General features: G+C 38.4%; 1 protein-coding gene across 1 annotated transcript; it reads left to right on the top strand.

Moving 5' to 3' along the window:
- The first annotated feature begins 404 nt into the window (after nt 1–404).
- On the top strand, nt 405–5042 carry LOC121969674 (1-aminocyclopropane-1-carboxylate oxidase homolog 1-like). The gene is made up of 3 exons (XM_042519890.1): nt 405–983; nt 4199–4520; nt 4619–5042. The coding sequence occupies exons 1-3, from the start codon at nt 487–489 to the stop codon at nt 4865–4867; spliced, it is 1068 nt and encodes a 355-aa protein (XP_042375824.1). The 5' UTR covers nt 405–486; the 3' UTR covers nt 4868–5042.
- Nucleotides 5043–23288: the final 18246 nt, after the last annotated feature.

The following is a 23288-nucleotide window of genomic DNA, read 5'->3' as shown; positions in this document are numbered from 1 at the left end:
TCAATTGAAAATTGCACTTGAACTTTCCTTCGACTAACCCCGAATGAAATAGTTGGACGTCGCTTCATTTACCTCAAAAGCTCTTTATCGCTTCTTCTGCGCAAGTCGCGAACTTTTGATGGCATTTCTGGAATTTTTTAAAAGCGCTTATCGCTTCTGCCCAAGTCGGGAGCTTTCGGTCAAACCATAGTTGGGTTAAGAAGGTTCTGTTTGTTTTTTTTTTATTTACAAAAAAAGACATAGGAGTTGGTAAGAGGCGTACAGCAAGAGATTCAGAATTCTTTTAAAAAAGAAAACAGAAAGGACACGTTTCAATCAATGGATGGGTCCATGCATTACGTAGGACCTAACCAAAGGTACGCGTGGATTCACTTATTGCTGGGATCTCCATCAGAGTCCAGTACGGAGCTAAGATATTATACCACAGTTCTTAATCAATGGTCCTCACGGCTCGGCCACTCACCAGCTCCTCAAGTTTTTTCAGTCATGTCCGCAACCTACGACAGAGCCTCTGCCATCAAGGCCTTCGATGAGTCCAGGACCGGCGTCAAAGGCCTCGTCGACGCAGGCGCCGACGAGCTCCCAGCTTTCTTCGTCGCTCCACCTATCCAAGTCGAGCCCAAATCCACATCCAACCACCAAATTCCTATCGTAGATCTTAAGGATGTACAGGCCGATGAATCACGGAGGAAGCAAGCGGTGGAGGAGTTGATGCACGCTGCGACGACATATGGCTTCTTTCAAGTTGTGAATCACGGAATTGCAGCGGACGTGCTCGACTCAATGCTCCAAGGAGTGACGCAGTTCCATGAGGGGCCGATTGAGGTGAAGAAGCAGTACTACACGAGAGATTTGAGGAAGAAGGTGCGCTTCAATAGCAACTTCGATCTCTACGTTTCGAGAGTAGCCAATTGGAGGGATACTCTGTCCTGTACCATGGCGCCGGAGCCTCCACAATTGGAGGAATTGCCCGACGCATGCAGGTAAATGAAAAGCGTCTCACCACAAACTGAGACCTTCCTAGTATGCAATTTACAAAGATAACCTAATCGTAGATTCTCATTTCGAGAAAGTGATATAAAGTAGTTTCTTTTGTGGATGTTGCAAAATTCTCTTTCTTAGTTACCTTTAGAATTTGGATTTCAATAATATACTTGCATTATTATTTTCTTCATAATTTTTGCAATCATGATTATAACCAAGTAATTGTCATATTAAGTGCTGATCGTCACAGACTAGCAAATCTGATCTCGAGGCACATATGTGATTTCCTTGAGGCTTCATTCATGCTCACCGTTAGTGTGCAATTGGTTCTAACGAATTTCCTATAGAATACAATGAGATTGTTGCCTTGATGCATCTTATTGTTGAAGAAGAGCATATGATCCACCTTACCAAAAGTAAAGTCATTGCAATTTGCCTTGAATTTCACTAAATTTGGTGGTTGCAGAGGAGGATCTGTAATGTAGATGGGAGAGGAGTGGTTGTTATATTTTGTGAATTCCATTGAATTCAAACTAATCTGCCTGACTTCTTCTTTTGGCTATTTATGTAGTAGCCCATGCCCCTTCACTGTTATGTGTTGGTTGGGCTTCATTTGTTGGGATTTGATTTCAGCCCTTGAATCGGATCAACAATTCAAATGATGATATTGATGTACATAATCACCGCCCTTGTTTGTTATGATATGTTTTGTTAGTTGCCGACTTTTCTGGGTGGTGGTCAAGGAAAGTAGTATATATCTATGATAAATCTGATGTGTTTGTGTGAACTACAAAATGTTGCACTAGTGTGCATGCATGTCTGCACTACATTGCTTGTCTCGTCACTTGTCCATGATCACATGGCCCATATGGATATTATACCATGAATCATATGGCTTCACCACTAGCTTCATTTCCTTCCAAAAGCTAGGTGTAGCACTAAAGCAACTCAACTATGTGCTACAAATCTAGAAGTTCCCTTAGTGGTGATTCATAAGGTGATTTGGGAAGCACTGAATTCACATTGAGGTTTACAAAAAAAATGAGGAGGAATATATTTCCTAGCTGGTTGATAAAAGATTTAGAAGAGGTGCCCAAGGAGGCTGTTGGAGTGATGGACAAGCTAAGGGGAAAATATAAAATTGACAGTAGAGAAAGAAGAAATTAAATAGCACCAAAGAGACATAAGAGTATTTTTGAGGTTAGGAACTGGATAAACCAATATAGAGAAGAGGAGAGAAAAGACTACCGGAAGAGAGGCGCTTAGAGATTAGAAATGCCTTGACCTTTGAGATGCTAAAGGAGCTAGTTTTACAGAACTTCTATGTTCCAAGCATGAAAATTACAATGATAGCATGACACAAACTCTTCAAAACATGTGACCGCTTTTAATTATTGGATGTCTTTTTGTGAAATTTTAGATTTTTCTTTGTGTTGGTGTTTCCAACAACATTGTGTTAGATAGCACATCATTGGTTTGTCAGGTTGCCATTAGAAGAAATTGCTAGATTCAAGAATTTTAATCAAAGTCTTGTAGCAGATTTCTTTAGTATTAGCCAAATCTCTCAAAGGGCAACTAGTCTGACACAATGGCAAGGAGGTGACGAGTTGCTTTTAAAGTTTCTAATAAGGTTTGTTAAGGTAGCTAAATTGCCTTGAAACCTTTTAGAATTCACATTCTTTGTACGAAAACCCTCAAGGGACTATGTAGAAATTCTAGAAAGAGAAATAGGTATACCACTGTTGATGATGTGATGCAAGCAAAGACAACAGAGTCTAAACCTTAAAGGGTCAATGAGCTAAGGAGGTTTCACTAAAAAAGAATCACTATCACTCAATAGAGTTTAACAAATGCTCACTTGTGCTGAAAAGACCCAAAGGAATGCTTCACAATCATATTTACTTGTGGAAATCAAAGATTAGAACTTATCATTGCCCCAGTCACAACCACTTCAGTTAACATTCTATAAGAAGGATAGGATGTAGATGAATTATTGTTGATACCATCATAAGCATGATTATTATAAAGATGATTGCTTACACTTGAAAATCTAGATGGAGAAGCAGATCAAGAAAAGACATTTGCTATAATTTGTGAGTTTGAGTAAGAAGATGAGTCAAAGGAGAAAGGACAAGATCGGGAACCAATCCAAAAGCATATTAACTTATAATGAGAGGATAAGCATCAAGAGGGGAGAGTAGTAGTAAGTAGAAGTCTCATGCTCGTAGGAAGCCTTTTTTATTTTGTTTTGCATGTAGAACCAAGTATAGTATGATCTAGCATTCTCAAAGGAAAATGCTAGGGTAACCAGGTTGGATCATCAATATTCTTGGGTGGTCTAAACTCTAAATTGCGATTTGTCTACTTAGAGGGGTGCCATGGTAGATATGTCAGTTTGCAGTACTATATTATTTTTAGATACTTGGGAGATTAGTTCTAAAATGCTCGTACTATGCTGACATTAACGAATTGATTGGGAAGCATCACATTTTAGGGATAGGTCTAAATTATCTTGGAGCTTTTCCAAGGATCATCTATGTATTTGGTTTTCTAGTGGGCTCAAAGAGTCTCACCTTTGAACTCTATAAAAAGATTCAATAAAACACCTATTAGTTTTTTACCAAACTGCGAGACACTTAACACAAATCAAAACTTGGCCAACAAAGTCAACTAGTTTCACCATGGAGTGATTAATCACTTGAATCCTTTGAGGCTTCAGCCCCAAGTCTTGAGCTTTAAGAAGCATATTAATAGTATTACGTCAATCGAGGTATGAGCTAGTTGGAGCAGCTAACAATCTTCTACATCTATTGTAGTATTAACTATCATAGTAGCTTTCTTATTATGGTATACTGCCTACTAGAAAATATGGATTTTGAGATTTGAACATTCCAATATAGAAGGTCATAGGCTACTTCTTGAGTATTGAGTATTGCTTATCTAATATTCAGCTTAACAGAGGCAATAACATCTCTTCTTTCATATGGGGAGGTGATAGACTTTCAAGTCTTAGCTAATCATTCAGCTAGTTGTAGGTGTGTTTTTCTCTCTTTTCATCTGAGACTGAAGCTTCTAATCTGCTTTATTAATTCATTAATGTATTAATTCTCTTTTATCTAAAAGATATCCATTTTTTGCTTGAGTTATCTCAAAATTAACTTGTATACCAATTTTTTTTTGTCTGTGATTAAAAAAATGTCTTTCACATATGCAGAGGTATTATCTTCCAGTTCACAAACCACATTCAAAGCTTGGGAACACTTCTGTTGGAGTTGTTTTCTGAGGCTCTTGGCCTCCGTAGTGATCATTTGATACAGATGGAGTGTGACAAAGGACTTTATATTCTAGGTCACTACTACCCACCCTGCCCACAGCCAGACCTCACTCTTGGAGCCAGCAAGCATTCTGATCCTGATTTCATCACCATCCTTCTACAAGATCAGATTGGTGGCCTTCAAGTAATGCACCAAAACCAGTGGCTTGATGTCCCTCCCTCTACAGGAGCTTTAGTTGTAAATATTGGAGACCTTTTGCAGGTATGTGCTTTGATTACGAACCCACTTCATTGACAAATCGGAAAATCGTACACCTAAAAGGTTAAACCAAGGTTTGGTGTTTGCATTTGATATTGCAGTTAATAACTAATGATAAGTTTAGGAGTGCTGAGCATCGAGTGCTGATAAAGAAGGTAGGTCCAAGAACTTCAGTGGCTTGCTTCTTCACAACTCAACTTTGGCCATCAACAAAGCTATTTGGCCCAATCAAAGAGTTGTCAATAGAAAAACCCCCACTTTATAGAGAAGTCACAGTGAGAGACTATCACACATACTACTACAATAAAGGAATTGATGGACGATCAGCCTTAGATAACTACAAGTTGTGATAAAAAATGTGTGTTAAGCTGTTGTGAGTTACAACTATTTAAGGTCTGTTGTAGAGTGATAAACTATTTAAGTTTGGCTGTGGAGTAAGCAATTAGCGTATTTATGTAACAAACGAGAGTTGCTGTTAGTTTATGAATTTGTGCTGGAGTTATATATAATCTTTGAGATGCTTAATTTCGCATAGCACGGGGAAAAAATATAAGATGGAAAATCAACCTAGTAATTGGGTTGTCATTCATAGCCATTCCATTTATGCTGTCTTAGTCTCCAATCGGCCAGCAGGAAACCTAGCAAGGAATATCAGAACAACGTCATAAAAGAAGATTGCAACAAGATTATATTCCCGGTAAGTTAACCTCTTACCATTGGCCATTGGTAGTTTCAGTACTTCATTAAACAGTGTCTGAGTCATATTTCTTTCTGATGCCAAAATGGAAAATCAGGGAAATGGATAATCAGACTTCTTTTATCAAAGTTGCAGTTCCACGACATCATCAGCGTGATACCAGGCAGAATGAAGTTTTGTCACCTGGCTCAGGGATTATCAATCTATGAATTCAGAAGTTCTACCACAAGTAAACCCTGCAAGGAGTCTTTGCTTCAACAAAACACATTGGATGGATATCTCACCTACTAACAAATGGTCTTTCTTTTGGAGTCTTTGCTTGGAGGATTTTCATCAAACTATTTTTTGGTACCTAAGTTAAAATTCACTCTTGCTGGTCTTAAGATAAAACACCAAGGACGTTGTCAACTATAGGATATAATGAACCTTGACATCACATATATGCGTTGTATTTCTGAGGATGAGACAGGAATGCACCCCTATTTCAGCAATGCAATATGGTGCAACAAGAATGGAACATCATCAGCTGTGCAACAAATCTTTCAGTTTCACATAGTATACTTATCCATACAAGAGTAAGGAGATGACCTAGAGCCTGGTTTAACAGCATCAGTTAGAGCTGGCCGTGATTAGTATGGTTAGGAAGAAATCATAGAGAATTCAGGCAGAAACAGACTTGTTATATGACGCAGAGCTTATTAAGAAGCCAGATTGCTTTATCCAGAAGCCATAGCAGTTAGCGCAATGGTTAATTGCAATCTGTTAGTAATACCAATTTATGGAGCTGATTGCACTTGACAGACACACTTGCTCCGCGTCAACCTCCTCTGAGCTGTCAAAAGGAAGCAGAGGTGAAATTACAAACTTTTCACATATCTATTAGAGGTAAAAATCGATCTATTTTCTTTTCTTTTATCAATGAATTTTTAGAATATTAGAGCATTAAAAAATTCCTGAAAATTATATACTACCATAGCAATGAGGAAAAAAAAAAAATTCAAAGAGTAACCAATCTTATCATGTACTATTTTTGCACCATTTTGATCATCCTAAGTTTGATGTTGACATCTAAACCACACAACAAAAATAATTATGAATAATGGAATCATTTGATGCAAATAGCTCTAAGTGTCAAGAACATAGTTGATTTTATTAATAAGACAATCAAGCCACCATTGACAACGGATGATAAATTTTCTATATAGGAGCGTTGCAATCACATAATATTTTCATGAATCTTTAATTCTATTTATTCTAAATTGCAAGTAGTATTATTGATACAGAGCCAAAATGAAGTGATCTATATGATAGGTTCTAGGGAATAACACTCGGATTTTTAAAATCTGAAAAGAAATTATAGCATTTCGACAAGGACATCAACCTCCCGTGTCAATGTGTTACACCAACATGAAGGCACTTCGAGATATACTTACTTTTTATTATGATCCGATCACTTGCACTTGTGGAGGTCTCAAAGGACTTGCTAGGCAATTCGTCATGGGATTGAATAATTTCTTCTCTAAGACTTGTGATTATATTCTCATGATGAATCCCATACCTTGCACTTGGAAGTCCATGCCCTCATCTTACAACATGAAAGACAGATTGAGGTAGTTGCTAATTAGCATATCACAAGGTTTCATGCTATCAATACGTCCGGAGTCAAAAATGTCGAACAAGTCAATTGGTAAGATCAACAAGTAAAAAGTGCTTCAAATGCACTCACTGTGATATAGACGGAATAGTATTGATCCATGCCTTTTATTCATGGATTTCCTCGTGGACATTGTTACCATGGAAAAGATGCCAAACTAAAGGATAGGAAGTTCACAAATTCTTAAATTATTTCTAATGTGAAGATACTGATCACATATCTAAGATTGAAAACATATATATTTCAAAACATACCGCTGTGCAACTATCAAATGGAGGTCATGCTAAAATTAATATAATGTTATAGTTTTGACGACGTGCTCCATGTTCTGAATTTTAAATTAAATTTATTTTCCATTAGCAAATTTATACAGGCCTTAGGTTGTAATGTGATATTTTACCTGATTTTTGTGTAATACATGATTTAACTATGAATAAGGTGATTGGATTAGGAATAAAGAGTATTAGTTTGTACTACTTTACTAGGAATCTAAAACCACACGTGCCCAATGTTATTCATCGCGTATCCAATCTTTGGCATAAGTGCCTTGGACATCCTTACATTCACCCACTTCAATTACTATCTAAAACTTTTAAAACTTCTTTTGATTTTAAATAATGTTTGTGATGCTTGTCATTTCATCTCATTTATTCTTTTCAACAAACAACATTCATACTCAAACCTATTGATTTAATACATTATGATCCATGAGGACCTCATAATTACTCTAGTGCTCATTATTTCTTAAACCTTATTGATGAGTATTCTCGTTATAGTTGGGTTCACCTTATGTGACACAAATTTGAAATTGAATCATGTTAGGACACTCTGAGGGATAGGGTTGAATAACTTCTTTCGCTTCGTCTTGTTGATATTGCAGCGGATAACTCGAAACAATGCTAACTCGTTGGATTTGACTTGGTATCCATCTCCTTGAGGTGACTAATCCAAGGGTCCACTCTGTTCACTCACAGATACATTATGAAAACCTCCTTCCAGGAGCGAAGAAGAAGCCTCGAACAATCTCAACATGAGAAATGCAAGAAATACAATAACGATGCAACAAGAACAAGGAAAGTAAATACAACAATGAAAAACTTTACTCTTGATCTCTTGTTGCTTTAGACTGCCTCTTGATGTTTGGAAAGTGCAGCAACACTTCTCTTCCAAAAGTTCAAAATCTGGCAGAGAAGGGCGGTGAAGAAGTGATTTGATTCTTTGCGAAATCCTTTATATCGTGCTGATTTAAAGCTCCTAATCGATTGATCTTACTCTTAATCGTGTGTCACGTCAAATCAGATTAAATCCATTATTCAAATCATGCAACAACTCTTTTATACTTCTCTTAATCGATTGTCCCAATCGATTGGATTGGGACAAATCGATTCTCCAACTCTCTGTGTTTTCATGAACTAAGCCTTAATCGATTACTCTAGTCGATTAGGGATGCCAGAATTGATTGCTGCAATCGATTCCACCTCTTCGTGACAGACTATTGTTTAATTGATTGACCCAATCTATTGGCAATGGTTGAATCGATTGGGTTAATCAATTCAACCTTTGTTATTGTGAAATTCCTTCACGAAGCTCCTAATCGATTGAGTTTTCTTCCAAATCGATTCAACACTGCCTAATTGATTGAACTAATTTATTAGAGATGTCATAATCGATTGCCCAATCGATTTCAACATCTTCTATGCTCTCGCGAATTAAGCCATAATCGATTTCCTAATCGATTAGCTTAGGGTCAATTGATTGTCCAACCCTAACTTGCTCAATCCAAATATAGGGTTCACTTGCCCAACATCCAATCAATTGTGGTCTAGACTAGAAAAAAATAGGTTATTTGCGATGATTTTTTTTTTAAAATTGTAGCAAAAATAATTTGCGACGAAGTCTGAAGTCTGTGACAAATTTTTTTTTTTGTTGCAAATAAGACATCATCAAACTCTATGATGAAAAGATTAAAATTCAACATCAATTCTATGATGAATTTTTTTCTAGCTAAATTCATCGTAAAAGTCATCATACTCAAATCTAAGACAAAAATTTACCTTCATCCCCAATTTGGCTATGAATCCAATTTTTGTCATAGATTTGCAATGAAAATAGATTTGTCATCAAATATGTGACGAATACATTTTCGTTGTCAATCTGTGATGAATACATTTTTCATTGTCAATTTGTGACCAATCCCCCTTCATCGAAGATTGGCAATGAAAATGGATTCATCGCCAAATCTGCGACGAATCCATTTTCGTTGCCAATCTTTGATGAAAAGGGGATTCATCGTAGAATTACACTGCACAGTAGTTTTACGATAATTTGGCGACAAAAATGTTTCATCGCCAAATTCATCGCAAAATGCTAATATTTTGCCCATAACCTATCTATTTCTAAAGTTTATTGTGTTTACATAATACATGACAGCCTATTCACAATATACACATCTTATTCACAACATACACATGTCATAACATACACATCCTATTTAACATCACATCACATCATATTCACAATATAGACATCACATTTAACATTCCAAACCAAATCTACAATCATACAAGTCAAAAACAAACATATCCATAAGGAAACCATACAAACAAATCAAAATAAACAATATCAAATCCATACAAATTGAAAATCCATGTAAGTCAAGTTATCATATCCAAAAATATCTAACATTCTTCAATAAGTCAATCCAAATGAAAATATCCTCATACACAAACATATCAATAATGCATCTTCTTCACACTTTCTTACCTTTCCATTCTTCTTCTTTTCCTTGCATCAAAACAACAAAAAAAGTATCATTTTAAATAAGAAAGAAAATCCTATAAACTAACATAAAACTTAATATGTAAAGACTTACTTCCTCCGACATGGATTTTCAATTTGTATCAATTTACTTGGCCTCACCAATCCTGTTCAAAACAAATTAACAGTATCAATCAAAAATATAAAAATGAAGGGTTCATAATCAAATAATAATGTTCAAAAACACTATTTCTAAGACAAATAACATTCATACATAAACAAAATCATGAAGGATCATCACCACCACCATCGTTATCATCGTCATCACCACCATCATCATCAAAATTAGGAGGAATCTAACTTAGAGCAGAGCCTAATGGAAAATGTCTCATTACGAGGTCCTGTTGTCAGCACATTTCCTCATCCCTTTGTAATATTATCCACTTCAAATTGCTAATCTCTTCAGTCATATTATTTATTTGTGCCCTTATTGCTGGTGGAGTTAAAGAAAGATGTATCAACAACTCTATGGGTTCTGCTCAAAGAACTCATTCCTAATATCCTTCTTCCTTTCTATCCCCCATTCGTTTCCAATCATAAACTCATATTATTACCAACGGAGGGCTCAGCTCTGCTGTATTCATCATTAGCTTGCGAATTTCTCAGTGCTAGGTCTAGCTCATCATATTTATCCTATATTGTAATAAGAAAAATTAAAATAAAATTACAATAACAATATTTTAAAAATGAATATAATCTTAATTAGATATATAGAAATGCATATAATATATATAGAGAGAAGGTACATAACTAATAGAATCTAAGTTATAAATTAAGATCAAATATTAATCCAAAGCTTAATTGCTTTAGCTTTATCCCGGTTCTAAGTCTTGCCTTTTTTTTTTTTGCAAATGTTCGGGTGAAAGTATCTATGAATGTAGACTCCTTCCTCATTTTGTTGGTCTAAAAAAAATATTAGAAATAATGAAATAGTCTGAAATAGATTAAAAATTAGTAGGAGAGTTAAAAAATTAACAATCGACATGTATACTCATCAATATTGATAGAGTCACCCGCATATATCGTAGATGAGTCTCTAGAATTATAAACTTAATTTGTTCTATTCTGTTGACTCCTTTCTTTGTCCTCCTCGATTTCTAAAATATTGGAGATCCTGGTCCAATTTTCATCAGTGATGAAAGATTACTTTTTCCCATTAATCTTTCCATGATTAAGTACATGCTAATGTAATCGCTATATTTTTTCTTATTTTTTTTTTTACTTCCACCTCTTCACTCAGGTCCCAATTGAACGCCTCTTGAAATGGAAACAATTAATTAATTATATATTCACTTTAATTTAATATATAAACTAAAGGGGGATATACCTTAAACTTGTTCCACAAGAGCTCTTTTGTGGGTGTTAGAGTGCTTGTATATGTCATTGAAGCCCCTCCCCAATGGTTATTCACTATTCTATTAATCTCATGAATGAATTTTCAAATATATCATAAAGTTATAGATAAACAATGTTAAATAATTAATTAAGATAGTTAAACAATAAATTTTTTTATAGTACTTACAAATTTCCAAGCGAGACTATAGATTCTCGAGGGTCTATAATATTAGTAGTTGAGTGTATGCATGGCCAAATTAGGCGTGGGAATTGGCGAATGTATTGGTGAGGGTACTGGTGACAGTGAATGAAAAGGTATTGGTGAAGGTGCATGGGAAGGTCCTGCAGCTGAAGAGGGGGTCGTAGGTCCAGTGCCGAGTGATGAAGTAGACTGGCCAAGAGAACTCCTTTGCCCACCACATCGAGACTATCAAATAAAATTACTAGGATAAAGTAAATAAAAATTTGATGTATCATGAAGAACATAAAAAAACTTACCATATTTACTAATAGATTAGAGAGTGCTCAACAAAATACTAAGATGTCACCCATAATGACCTATAAGAAAAAATACAGTGTATTAACATATAAAATATATAATTTCAAGAATGAGATAGTAACAACTAATTGAGCTATGAGTTTTGTAAATTTACAGATTAAAACTAAATTTACTTATAAATGAAAACATTATCATATATGAAAATAGAATATCATATTTTTGTTATATTAAGATAACAAAACTTATCCATCATCAAAAATCAAAGTCCTCATTGTCATCATCATTATCACTCTAATGAATTTTACTTGTATTCATGTTTATCACTACTCCGCTCGGATCTTGTAACATTGGAATAATATATTCCTTGATCTGAAATGTGTTTGCAACTTTCTCTTGTTGATATGCAATGTCTTTCCAACATTCTTCAATTTTTTTCCATGCTTTCATTTTACAAACAACCCACCAATCAATCTTATCATGTTTTAAACTAAGATATGAAGAATAGAATACTTGAATCACTTGTTGTGCTAACACAAATGGTTCATATCTCTTATACAATTTCTTATGATTTATTCCAATCCAATTATATCGTGGATGTACATTCATCCCTTTGACAGGGTCAAATTAGCGACACATAAATAAGATAACTCACATTTCTGGGCCAAGATGTTCTACCTTTATAATTTCATTGAGTAAACAATAAAATCATTATTTATACCTCCATCATTGGATGACTGAACATAAAACCCACTATTCATTGTGCTCTTCCCCATTCTATATTCTTGAATATGAAATTATATCTATTTATGAAATATGCTAGTCAAGTGCGTATCAATGCTCATGGACCCATGATAGATGGAATAACTATTGGTGCAATATCTCTTAGGTCAAGGTTGACCAGGTTGACTAAGTTTTAGTTGGTTCAAGCTTGAGTCTTGATGTTTGAGTTTTAATTTTTGACAATATATGGAGATTATTGGTGAAATCGTCCGATTAGGGAGATTATTAGTGCAATTCTCCTCCGGTCAAGGTTTGACCAGTTTGATGTGAAGAAGAGTCAAGTAGGTCAAGGTTGACCAGATACTTGACTGTGAAAGTCCTAGTGAGTGAAGTCAGGCAGCTGCAAGTCCTGGTGAGTGAAGCCGGGTAGTGGAAAATCCTGGTGAGTGAAGCCAGGTTAGAGTCCTAGTGAGTGAAGCTAGGCAAATAAAAAATCTTAGTGAGTGAAGCTAGGTGAAAATACTGGTGAATGAAGCCAAGCAGATGGAAAATCCTAGTGAGTGAAGCTAGGAGAAAGTCCTAATGAGTGAAGCTAGACAGGTGGAAAGTCCTGGTAAGTGAAGCCAGACACATGAAAATTCAGGTGGGTCAAGGTTGTCTGGACACCTAGTGTTGGGAAGTTTAAGTAGGTTAAAGGAGTAACTGGGTAGTTGGTATAAGGTAATCCAAATGGGTTAAGGGTGACTGTACATCTGGTGAAAGGAAGTCCAAGTGGGCCATGGAGACCAGACACTTGGCATGAGACAGTAAGTCCAAGTGGGTCAAGGTTGACTGGACACTTGGCATGAGGAGAAAAATCTAAATGAGTCAAAGGATTGACCGAACACTTGGTGAAGAAGTCCCAGCAGGTCAATGTTGATCGGATGCTAGGCACGAGGAGTCCCAACAATTCAAGGTTGACCAGATGTTGGGTTTGGGAGCCCTAGACTTGACTCGAGCGAGCTAGGGTTCATCAATTTGATCAAGTGATCAAATTGGATCAAGCCCAATCAATCAACGGATCGATTGAGCACAGTACTACGACAAATAACACCCCAATCGATCAATTGGAAGCCTTTGTCGCAAGCACAGAGAGCAGTCCAATCGATCAACTGATTGATTGGGCACCACCAATCGATCAGCCGATTGATTATAGTTGGGATTATCGCGAGGAAGCAAGCGCACAGAAGCGCGCTGAATTAATCAATCGATCGATTCAAGCCACCCCAATCGATCAGCCGATTGATTGGGATATGATCATTGCGTAGATTGCAGGTTTTGGACGGTTGAGATCGCTGGGATCTGATGTGACAATCAATTGGGAGCATGCCCAATCGATTGGGAGCCCTAGAAGTACCAAGTATAAAGTTGTTGCATACTTTCTTCTTCGCAAAAGTTCTCTCGGTCTTCACACGACTTCTCCGACTACTCTCCGCCAGTTCTTGGAAGCTCTTGGAGACAAGTATTGTTGCACTTCCAATGTTTAAGAGGCATCTACAGACAACAAGAGAGCAAGAAGAAGGTTTTTCATTTATATTCTTTGTATTTTTCTTCTTTCATTGAGTTGTATGCTTATGTGGGTGTTGTAAGAGGGTTCTCTACCTCCGGTAGTACCGAGAAGGAGTTTCTTTCTTAGTAGAGAGTGTTCGTGTGTGTGGATCCTTGGATTAGCCACCTCATCTTGAGGTAGATACCAAGTAAATCATTCGTGTTAGTGTTGTAAGTGTGTTTCATGTTTCATTCCACTGCATATCATCATCACGAAGCAAGACAACGAGCACAACAAGGTATTCACACCCCTCCAGCTACAAATCGACCCTAACAAGTGATATCAGAGTGAGGTCGCTCTTCACTGGAATTATCACCGGAAAGGGCAACAAGCTAGAGGGAGAAGAAGTTGAAACAAATTTCAACAAGTCAAGGACTTCATAAAAGGCTCAACCTCAAGATTAAATTCCAAGATGGACTCGGATTCGACACAAGGGTGTCTCCACCATTCACAATGACAAGCTTCAATTCTTGGAAATCAAGAATTGAAAATTTTTTCATGATGGAGATAGAGTAATGATTTGCTCTAATGGAAGGCTTTGAAGCTCCAAGAGATTCAAAAGGCAAAATTCTCAAGAAAAGCAAATGGAGCCAAGAGAAAATTCAAAGAAGTGAGGTTAATGACAAAGTGACCAAAGTATTGGTCAATATATTGCCGAGCAACATTTTGAAGCAAATAGGAGAATTTGAAGATGACAAAGAGCTATGGAGCAAATTGGCCAAGCTTCATGAAGAACCCTCCACTACACAAAACCAAGAGAAATCCAAAGAGGACGACTCATTGGAGCAAAACCAAGAGGAAGAGAACTCCGAAGTTGAGAGATGCTCAACTTCCAAAGAAGAAGTCCAAGAAGCTTGAGCCACAAAGGAGTGCAACCAAAAGAGCAAAGAGGGAGCATACTTTTTGTTTCATGTGCAAGAGGATGAAGACAAGGAGGCCTCCATCTCTAGGATTGAGAGGGATCATCATTCACTAACACTGGAGCAAAAAGAGGCTTCCACCTCCAGGTCAAATGAAGAAGAAGAAGAAGATGGTGCCACCTCCACAAATCAAGAAAAATTAAATGGAGGATCATGTGTCACCCCTACAAGCAAAGGTATAACAATTTCAATTGTTAATAATAAAAATCACATTATATATTTTGAGTGTAGGGAAATAGGGTACTACAAGAGTAAGTGTCCTAAGTTGACCAAGAAAAAGGGTCAAGTGGCACCAAAGGCTAAGGGAATGCTAAGGCGGTCAACCCCGTGACAAAGAAGAGCAAGGAACACATTGTGCGTTTCTTGTGCCATCAAAGTGGACATTATCGGACCCAATGTCAAAAGGGGAAGAAATCGATCAAAGTCAAAGGAGGAAGCTCAAGTCAAGGGGGAGCTTTTAAAGGAAAACTCAAGGTATCATTTATTGAACCAATTCCTTTGATCCATGATAAAAAGCATGCTAGTTCTAATTTATATTATTTTAATGCTATTTATCATGAAAATAGAAAGCATGATAGACTTAAGGAAAAATATGTAGCTTATTATGCAAAGACTGTTTCACCTAAGGTTAGGAAGGTAGATAACAAATTAGACAATAACTCTAAGAATTTTAGATTAAAGTCTAAGAAAAGGAAAAAAATCAAGGATTTAATGAAAAATCAAAATTTACAGACTTATGGAAAGAAAAATCAAGTCTTAAGGTTAAGACTTGATAAATTAGAGAAGACTCTTAAAAATTTGACAAATAAAAAACAAGGGTCCAAAAATAAAACCTAGGTTTAGATAAACAAGAGCTATCCAATGGTCGTAGAGGTTTGGGATATAAACCTAAAGCTAAGAATGATGTAGCTTCATACCATAGGGTTCCATATAGTTATAGAACTAACCCTAGGTCTAGGAGTCAAGTCAAAGATATAAGGGAACTTATCTCTAGAAGTGTTTTTGCCAAGAATAACGTGACTAAAACTTCTAAGAAGTCAAAGAAAGTCACCAAGAAGGTCACAAGAGATGCTATCCCTAGATTTGACCTAGAGGAAGTGACCTAGGCTTCTAAGAAGCCTAGAAAGGTCATTAGGAAGGTATCTAGGGAAGTCATTCCTAGTGAATACCTAGAACATTCACCAATAGGTTTTGAGTTCCTAGGAGCATATTATCTACACCCTAGATGAGTTTAGAGAGTGTCAACTCTAAATGGGTAGAGTGGTTAACCCAACCTTGATAAAGTTGACACTTGGAGGTATTTTTAAGGTTTTTGTTAACCTTTAAAAATGAAAATAATTAATTGATTACTCTTTAGAGGAGTAAATGTGCCAAAATTTGAGGAATTACACTTGATTTAAGTTGACACAACTAATCAAGAGTAAAAGAAATGCCAAGTTGGATTTTGTATTTTCTTGAGAAAATGTGGGCAATCTAGGATTAGATTTTAATTTAGCTAAGTATTAAGATACATAGATAGATTATCTAGGTATATTTTATTTATGCTAAATTACCATTCTTTGTTTGCCCATCATATGCCATGACATCATATTTTGCATTCATACTTATTATAAAAAAACAAACAAAAATACCATGTCATGTCATACATACATCATGTAGCAATAGTATATTTTCTTTAGAAAATTATTCTTTTTGATGTATGTCATAACTCATCATGCATCATTTTAATTTCTTCATAATTAAGGATAATAATATTTACTAACAAGTGACATCTTAGGTGCATGTACACGAATTAAAATGTCTAGATAGATATACATGATCCCTAGTTTAGGGCAAAACCAAAATCTACATCTCACAAGGACTATAAGGTGGCTTGTATGTATTTTAGTACATATTAGATACAAGTGAGATGTTAGGATGATGAACAAGACTCAAGATATTGGTTTAGTGTATCTATTTGAGTTTTGATTTCATCAAAATACATAGTTATGGGTACTCCAATCATTGGGAAAGCTAATGTACAAGTCATGTGCATTGAACCTAAAGAACATGGTTTGAAATTGGTTTTGAAAATCATTTTAAATATACTTTGGAAAACCTTGGTGAAGGCTATCTTTTGATAGTAAACATCATTGAAAAGTTAGACACAAACTTGGAAGAAACATTGAAATTTTACAAGTTTTTAATTTTGTGTCAATCTTTAAAAATAAGATGTATTTTCTTAGAAAACTAATTTTCCATAATAGTATATACCCTAAATAATATCTACAAGAATTTTCATATTTTTTTTTAGAATTTTAGGGCATTTATGAATTTTGTTGAAATTGAATTTCAGGAAATTAGAGCTCCAATCGATCAGCCAATCGATTGGAGTATCTCAATCAATCGGGCGATCAATTGAGATGGGGTTTTCTCGAGAGCAGAGGCTCACAGAATCGATCAGCCAATCGATTCAACGCTGCTGAATCGATCGGGCAATCAATTCAAGCATATTTTCCACGAACAGAAGCTCATGGAATCGATCAGTGGATCAATTGAACAAGTGACAATCGATTGAGTTCCATCCCAATTGATTGAAAAGACTAATTTTGGTTGGGAAAGCCTGATTTCAACACTTTAAGTCATTTTTAGTCTTGTTAACCATTCTTAACCTCTTGGAATATATTTATATATATATTTAAGGGTAATATTCTTGTTGGAACAAGAATGATTTGGTTAAAAATAGACTAAATTAGGCCTTCATTACCTAAAGAGGGAGTTTACTCTCTAGGAAAGGAAGAGAATGAAGAAAACCCTTATTCATTCTTTGACATGAAGGGAAGTTGAGGCTATGGGATTGACCTAACTTAAAGGTATTGTCAAACATCAAAAAGGGGGAGATTGTTGGTGCAATATCCCCTAGGTCAAGGTTAACCAAGTTGACTAAGCTTGAGTTGGCTCAAGTTTGAGTCTTGATGTTTGAGTTTCGATGTTTGACAATATATGGAGATTATTGGTGCAATCATCTGATTGAGGAGATTGTTAGTACAATTCTCCTCTGGTCAAGATTTGACCAGTTTGATGTGAAGAACAGTCAAGTAGGTCAAGGTTGACCAGATACTTGATTGTGAAAGTCCTGGTGAGTGAGGCCAAGCAGCTGGAAGTCCCGGCGTGTGAAGCCGGGCAGTGGAAAATTCTAGTGAGTAAAGCCGGTGAAAGTCCTAGTGAGTGAAGCTAAGTAGATGGAAAATCTTAGTGAGTGAAGCTAGATGAAAGTCCTGGTGAGTGAAGTCAGGCAGATGGAAAATCCTAGTGAGTAAAGCTAAGTGAAAGTCCTAGTGAGTGAAACTAGGTAGATGGAAAGTCCTGGTGAGTGAAGCTAGACATGTGGAAATCTAGGTGGGTCGAAGTTGACCGGACACCTGGTGTTGGGAAGTCTAAGTAAGTCAAAGGAGTGACCTGATACTTGGCACAAGGAAATCCAGATGGGTTAAGGGTGATCGAGCATCTGGTGGAAGGAAGTCCAAGTGGGTCATGGAGGACCAGACACTTGGCACGAGACGGTAAGTCCAAGTGGGTCAAGGTTGACCGAACACTTGGCACGAGAAGAAAAGTCCAAGTGGGTCAAAGGATTGACCGGACACTTGGTGAAGAAATCCCAGCAGATCAAGATTGATCGGATGCTAGGCACGAGGAGTCCCAACAGGTCAAGGATGATCGGGTGTTGGGTTTGGGATCCCTATACTTGACTCGGGTGAGCTAGGGTTGGTCAATTTGATCAAGTGATTAAATTAGACCAAGCCCAATCGATCATCTGATTGATTGGGCACAGTGCTGCGACAAACAGTAGCCCAATCGATCAACTGATTGATTGGGATCGCGAGCATAGAGAGTAGCCCAATCGATCGGCTAATCGATTGGGCACCGCCCAATCAATCGACCGATCGATTGGGCACCGCCAATCAATCGGCCAATCGATTGGAGCTAGGATTATCGCGAGGAAGCAAGCACACAGAAGCGCACTGGATTGATCGATTGATTGATTCAAGCCACTCCAATCGATCAACCGATAGATTGGGATATGACCGTTACATAGGTTGCAGGTTTTGGATGATTGGGATTGCTGGGTTTGACGTGGTAATCGATTGGGAGCAAGCCCAATTGATTGGGCGCCCTAGAAGCGCCAAGTATAAAGTTGTTGCACGCTTTCTTCTTTGCAAGAGTTCTCCTGATCTTCACATGACTTCTCCGACTACTCTCTGCCAGTTCTTGGAAGCTCTTGGAGACAAGTGTTGTTGCACTTCCAAGGTTCAAGAGGCATCTATAGGCAACAAGAGAGCAAGAAGAAGGTTTTTCATTTATATTCTTTGTATTTTTCTTCTTGCATTGAGTTGTATGCTTGTGTGGGTGTTGTAAGAGGTTTCTCCACCTCCAGTAGTACCGAGAATGAGTTTTTTTCTTAGTGAAGAGTGCTCATGTGTGTAGATCTTTGGATTAGTCACCTTATCTTGAGGTGGATACCAAGTAAATCCTTTGCGTTAATGTTGTAAGTGTGTTTCGTATTTCATTCCATTGCATATCATCATCACGAAGTATGATAATGAGCGCGGCGAGCTATTCACCCCCCTCTAGCTACAAATCGACCTTAACAATAACAATTCTTATTCAAGGTGAGCTAGATTATCATGAACCTAAAGTCAAATAAATATGTTTAAAAGTCTATATATATAAATCAAATTTAAATTATCTACTTACATATGATTTAAACCATGGTGCAAATTCTCCTTTTCACAAATTATCAAACTCTTGTGTTGATAATTCAGAATATAAGTTTTGAAAACTCCTACCATAAAAAATTAAATCATAACATAAGAAAATTATGACATAAGAAATATAAAAAAGTAGAAAATATATACTAATTTGTAATATGATGATACTTCTAGATAATTTAGTAAAATATATGTCTGGTTGCCTGTCATTCTTAACCAATTAAGTATCTTTACTTATATGGTCCACTTGGTCAATCAAGGTACATCATTTCTTCCCATTCATTGTCTTTTGCTCTGAACGTGAGACTTAAAATAATATGATGTAAAAGTTGTTACTTCCTTCATAATATATGCATTAATAATAGAGGCTTCAACTTGTGCCTTATTTTTCACTTTTTTCTTCAATTAATATAGGAATTTGATTGTAATAAAATAAATTGTATTACATATTAATATATAATAAAATTAGTCAGTTTTTATGTATTTAGATTATCAAAGTATAGAAGATGAAAATTTTACTTTTCAAATGGATAGACCCATCGAAAATGGATAGGTTCTCCAACTTTGGTCTCATATGGAAAGTGAACCAAAAGATGTTCCATGAAGGGTGGAAATATCCTTTCCAAATTATACAAAATAATTGGAATATCTCTCTCTAATGTCTCTATGTGTGAATATCTCAAAATTATTGAGTAAATATCATGAAGGAAAATATTTAACTCCGTAATGACACCCTATACAAAATTTGGTAAGAGGTCCTTAAAAGCAATAAGAATGAGTCTTTGCATGAATATAGCAGTCATAACTTTTCAAACAAATCAATTTGCATACTTTCATACTAACACATCTTCTAAGATTAGAGACATAATCATTTGGAAATTTTAATGATTTAAACTATTCACAAACAACACTTCTCTGATCCTTATTCAATGTAAAAACTACTTTTGATTTTGGTCTCCTACTACTTTCATCAACATCAAAAGTGGGTCTTTTACAAAGAAGTTGCATATTTTTTTCTTGCATTCAGATTGTTTTTAGTTTTTTCGGCGATGTCTATCACTATATTTATCAGATTATCAAAAACATTATTCTCAATATACATTATATCGAGATTATGATAAATCAAATGACTAAACCAATATGGTGAATCCCAAAATATACTTTATTTAGACTGATCCAGCGATAAGAACAGGGGACCCTCGTTGTAAGGGGTTAACGCCACGTGGAATTCAAAGAGCAGGCCGGTCCATCGAAGAAGGTCGGACCAGCTAGGCCGACCGGAGAAAGGGGGCTGACCGACCGGGCGGCCGCCCGGTGTTTAGCCGAGGGCAAAAGGCACCCCTATGGAAGTCGGGGTTCCGGCGCTCATTGGGCATGATCGTAAGGCCGAGCGGACAGCACGCTCGGCCGAAGACATGAAGCATACTGCTAATAGTCACCACAAAACACATTACCGATAATTTCCCAAGTGGACCATCATACATGACCGGTCGGACCGAAGGCGGACGTGGGCCGATCGGACGTACGGCAGGAGTTCGGGGAAAAAGACAAGGGACATCTTCTGACAGATGACATGCTTCGTGATATGGGCATACTCCAAATCACGCGATGTGGGGTTCTGCTGTCCCATCGAGGACATGCTTGGACTGTAGCAGTATGGGTCAGGTAAGCTCACTTACAAGCCCTTACTGGGGTATGGGCCATGGACACGTGTACACCTCGATATGTGTGCACTCGCTTCTCCGCTGCCCTATATAAAGGCCCTCATCCTTCGCCGGAGGTACGCGTTCTAATATTTGGAGAGCCACATTTCACTGCTTGCTTGCCTGACTTGAGCGTCGGAGGGTCGCCGCCGGGAACCCTTCCCGGCCCGACTTCTGTGCAGGTTCGCCGGAGCTTCGTGCAGCCAGTCGAAGATCCACACCAGCAGCCGGGGAGAGCCACGTGCCCAGCGTCCGTTGGTTCAGCATTCAGACAGGATCAAATTGGCGCCGTCTGTGGGAACGCTCCTGCATCCGAACGGAAACAATGGACGAGACTGGACGCCAACACACGGTAACGCTCTCCACGGAGGAACTCGACGCTCTGATCGAGTTGCGGGCCGCCAAACTTGTGGAGTAAAAACAGAAGGCAACAGTCGAGCGGCCAGAGCAGCAAGCAACCTCAGCCTCTGGTGGCCGAGCGGAAGCACTTCAAGCCACCGTTGCATTCCACCGGGCCCTATTCCGCACTCCCGAAGCCGTACCCACTCATAGAGATCGGGGATCTTCTTCGGATGAAATGCCGAGACGAGAGGACAGAAAAGGAAAAGTACCTCGAACGGACTCATCGCCCGAGCGGATCAATCGCCAATTTTCAGAGGCTATTCTACGAGACCCTCTGCCCAAGCACTACGCGCCTCCGACGATCAGCGAATACAATGGAACCACCGATCCGGACGACCATTTGGGCAAGTTTGATAACATGGCAACCCTGCATCAATACACAGATGGGGTGAAGTGTCGGGTTTTCCTCACCACCCTATCTGGATCGGCTCAACGTTGGTTTCAGAGGTTGCCGGACGGATCCATCACCAGCTTCAAGGACTTCCGGACGACCTTCCTCCATCATTTTGCAAGCAGTCGGCGCTATCAAAAAACCAGCGTTAGTCTGTTCGCCATCAAACAAGAAGCCCGTGAATCGCTCCGAGCTTACATCCAGCGATTCAACAAAGTGGCCATGGATATTCCAACGGCCACCTCGGAGACCATGATGAATGCCTTCACACAAGGCCTCGTGGATGGGGATTTCTTCCGATCGCTCATTCGGAAGCCGCCCCGAGACTACGACCACATGCTACACCGGGCCAACGAATACATCAACGTGGAGAAAGCCCAAGCAGCCCGGAAAAAAGAAACTCCAACCGAGTGGGCTCCTCATGCCGAGCGGAAACAACACGCTGCTCATCAGCCGCCCAGAGGACCGAGGGCCGAAGCAATCCGCTCCCCCCATGCCAGGTCTCACGTGCAAGAAGTAGCTGCCGCCCGACCCAAGCCAAAGAAGAAATGGACCCCGATGTTCTGCTCCTTCCACCGGACGGATACGCAAAACACAAGGGATTGTCGAAGTCTTCCCTTCGTGGCTCATCCCGTTCCCCGGAATGGCGGCCGACGGTCTCCCTCAGTCGCATGAAGCTGATCGGACGCTAACTGATAGGCGACAGCAACAGACTCTCGATCGGCATCGCTCTCCAAGGCAGGAGAATCGCCGAACGTCAAGAGAACGGTCTCGACCATCCGCTCGGGAGGAAGAAAATAGAAGCAATACTTCCCGAGGCAAGATCAACATTATCGCTGGCGGGCCGACCGGAGGAGACTCCAACCGAGCAAGAAAGGCGAGCGTCCGGCAGCTCCAGATCCATGCAGTCGGCTGTAGCCGAGAGCGGGCGAGTGGACCCGAAATCAGTTTTGGGCCTGGGGACTTAGAAGGAGTTGAAGTGCCCCACGACGACGCTCTGCTCATCAAAGCGGTAATAGCCAACTACACTATTCACAGCGTTTTTGTTGACACAGGAAGCTCGGTCAACATAATATTCAAAAAGGCATTCGATCAACTACAAATTGACCGTGTCGAGTTGCTGCCCATGACAACCCCCTCTATGGGTTTACGGGCAATGAAGTCCTTCCAGTCGGACGAATCCGGATGGCTATTTCATTGGGAGAAGAGCCGCTCAGAAGGACGCGTACAGCAAACTTCGTGGTGGTCGACTCTCCCTCATCATACAACGTCATTCTGGGACGACCGACGCTCAGTG

The sequence above is a fragment of the Zingiber officinale genome, chromosome 4A (assembly GCF_018446385.1).
Source record: "Zingiber officinale cultivar Zhangliang chromosome 4A, Zo_v1.1, whole genome shotgun sequence".
NCBI classification, from domain to species: Eukaryota; Viridiplantae; Streptophyta; class Magnoliopsida; order Zingiberales; family Zingiberaceae; genus Zingiber; species Zingiber officinale.
The sequence above is the reverse complement of the archived record's forward strand: the minus strand, read 5'-3'. Positions and strand labels throughout refer to the sequence as shown.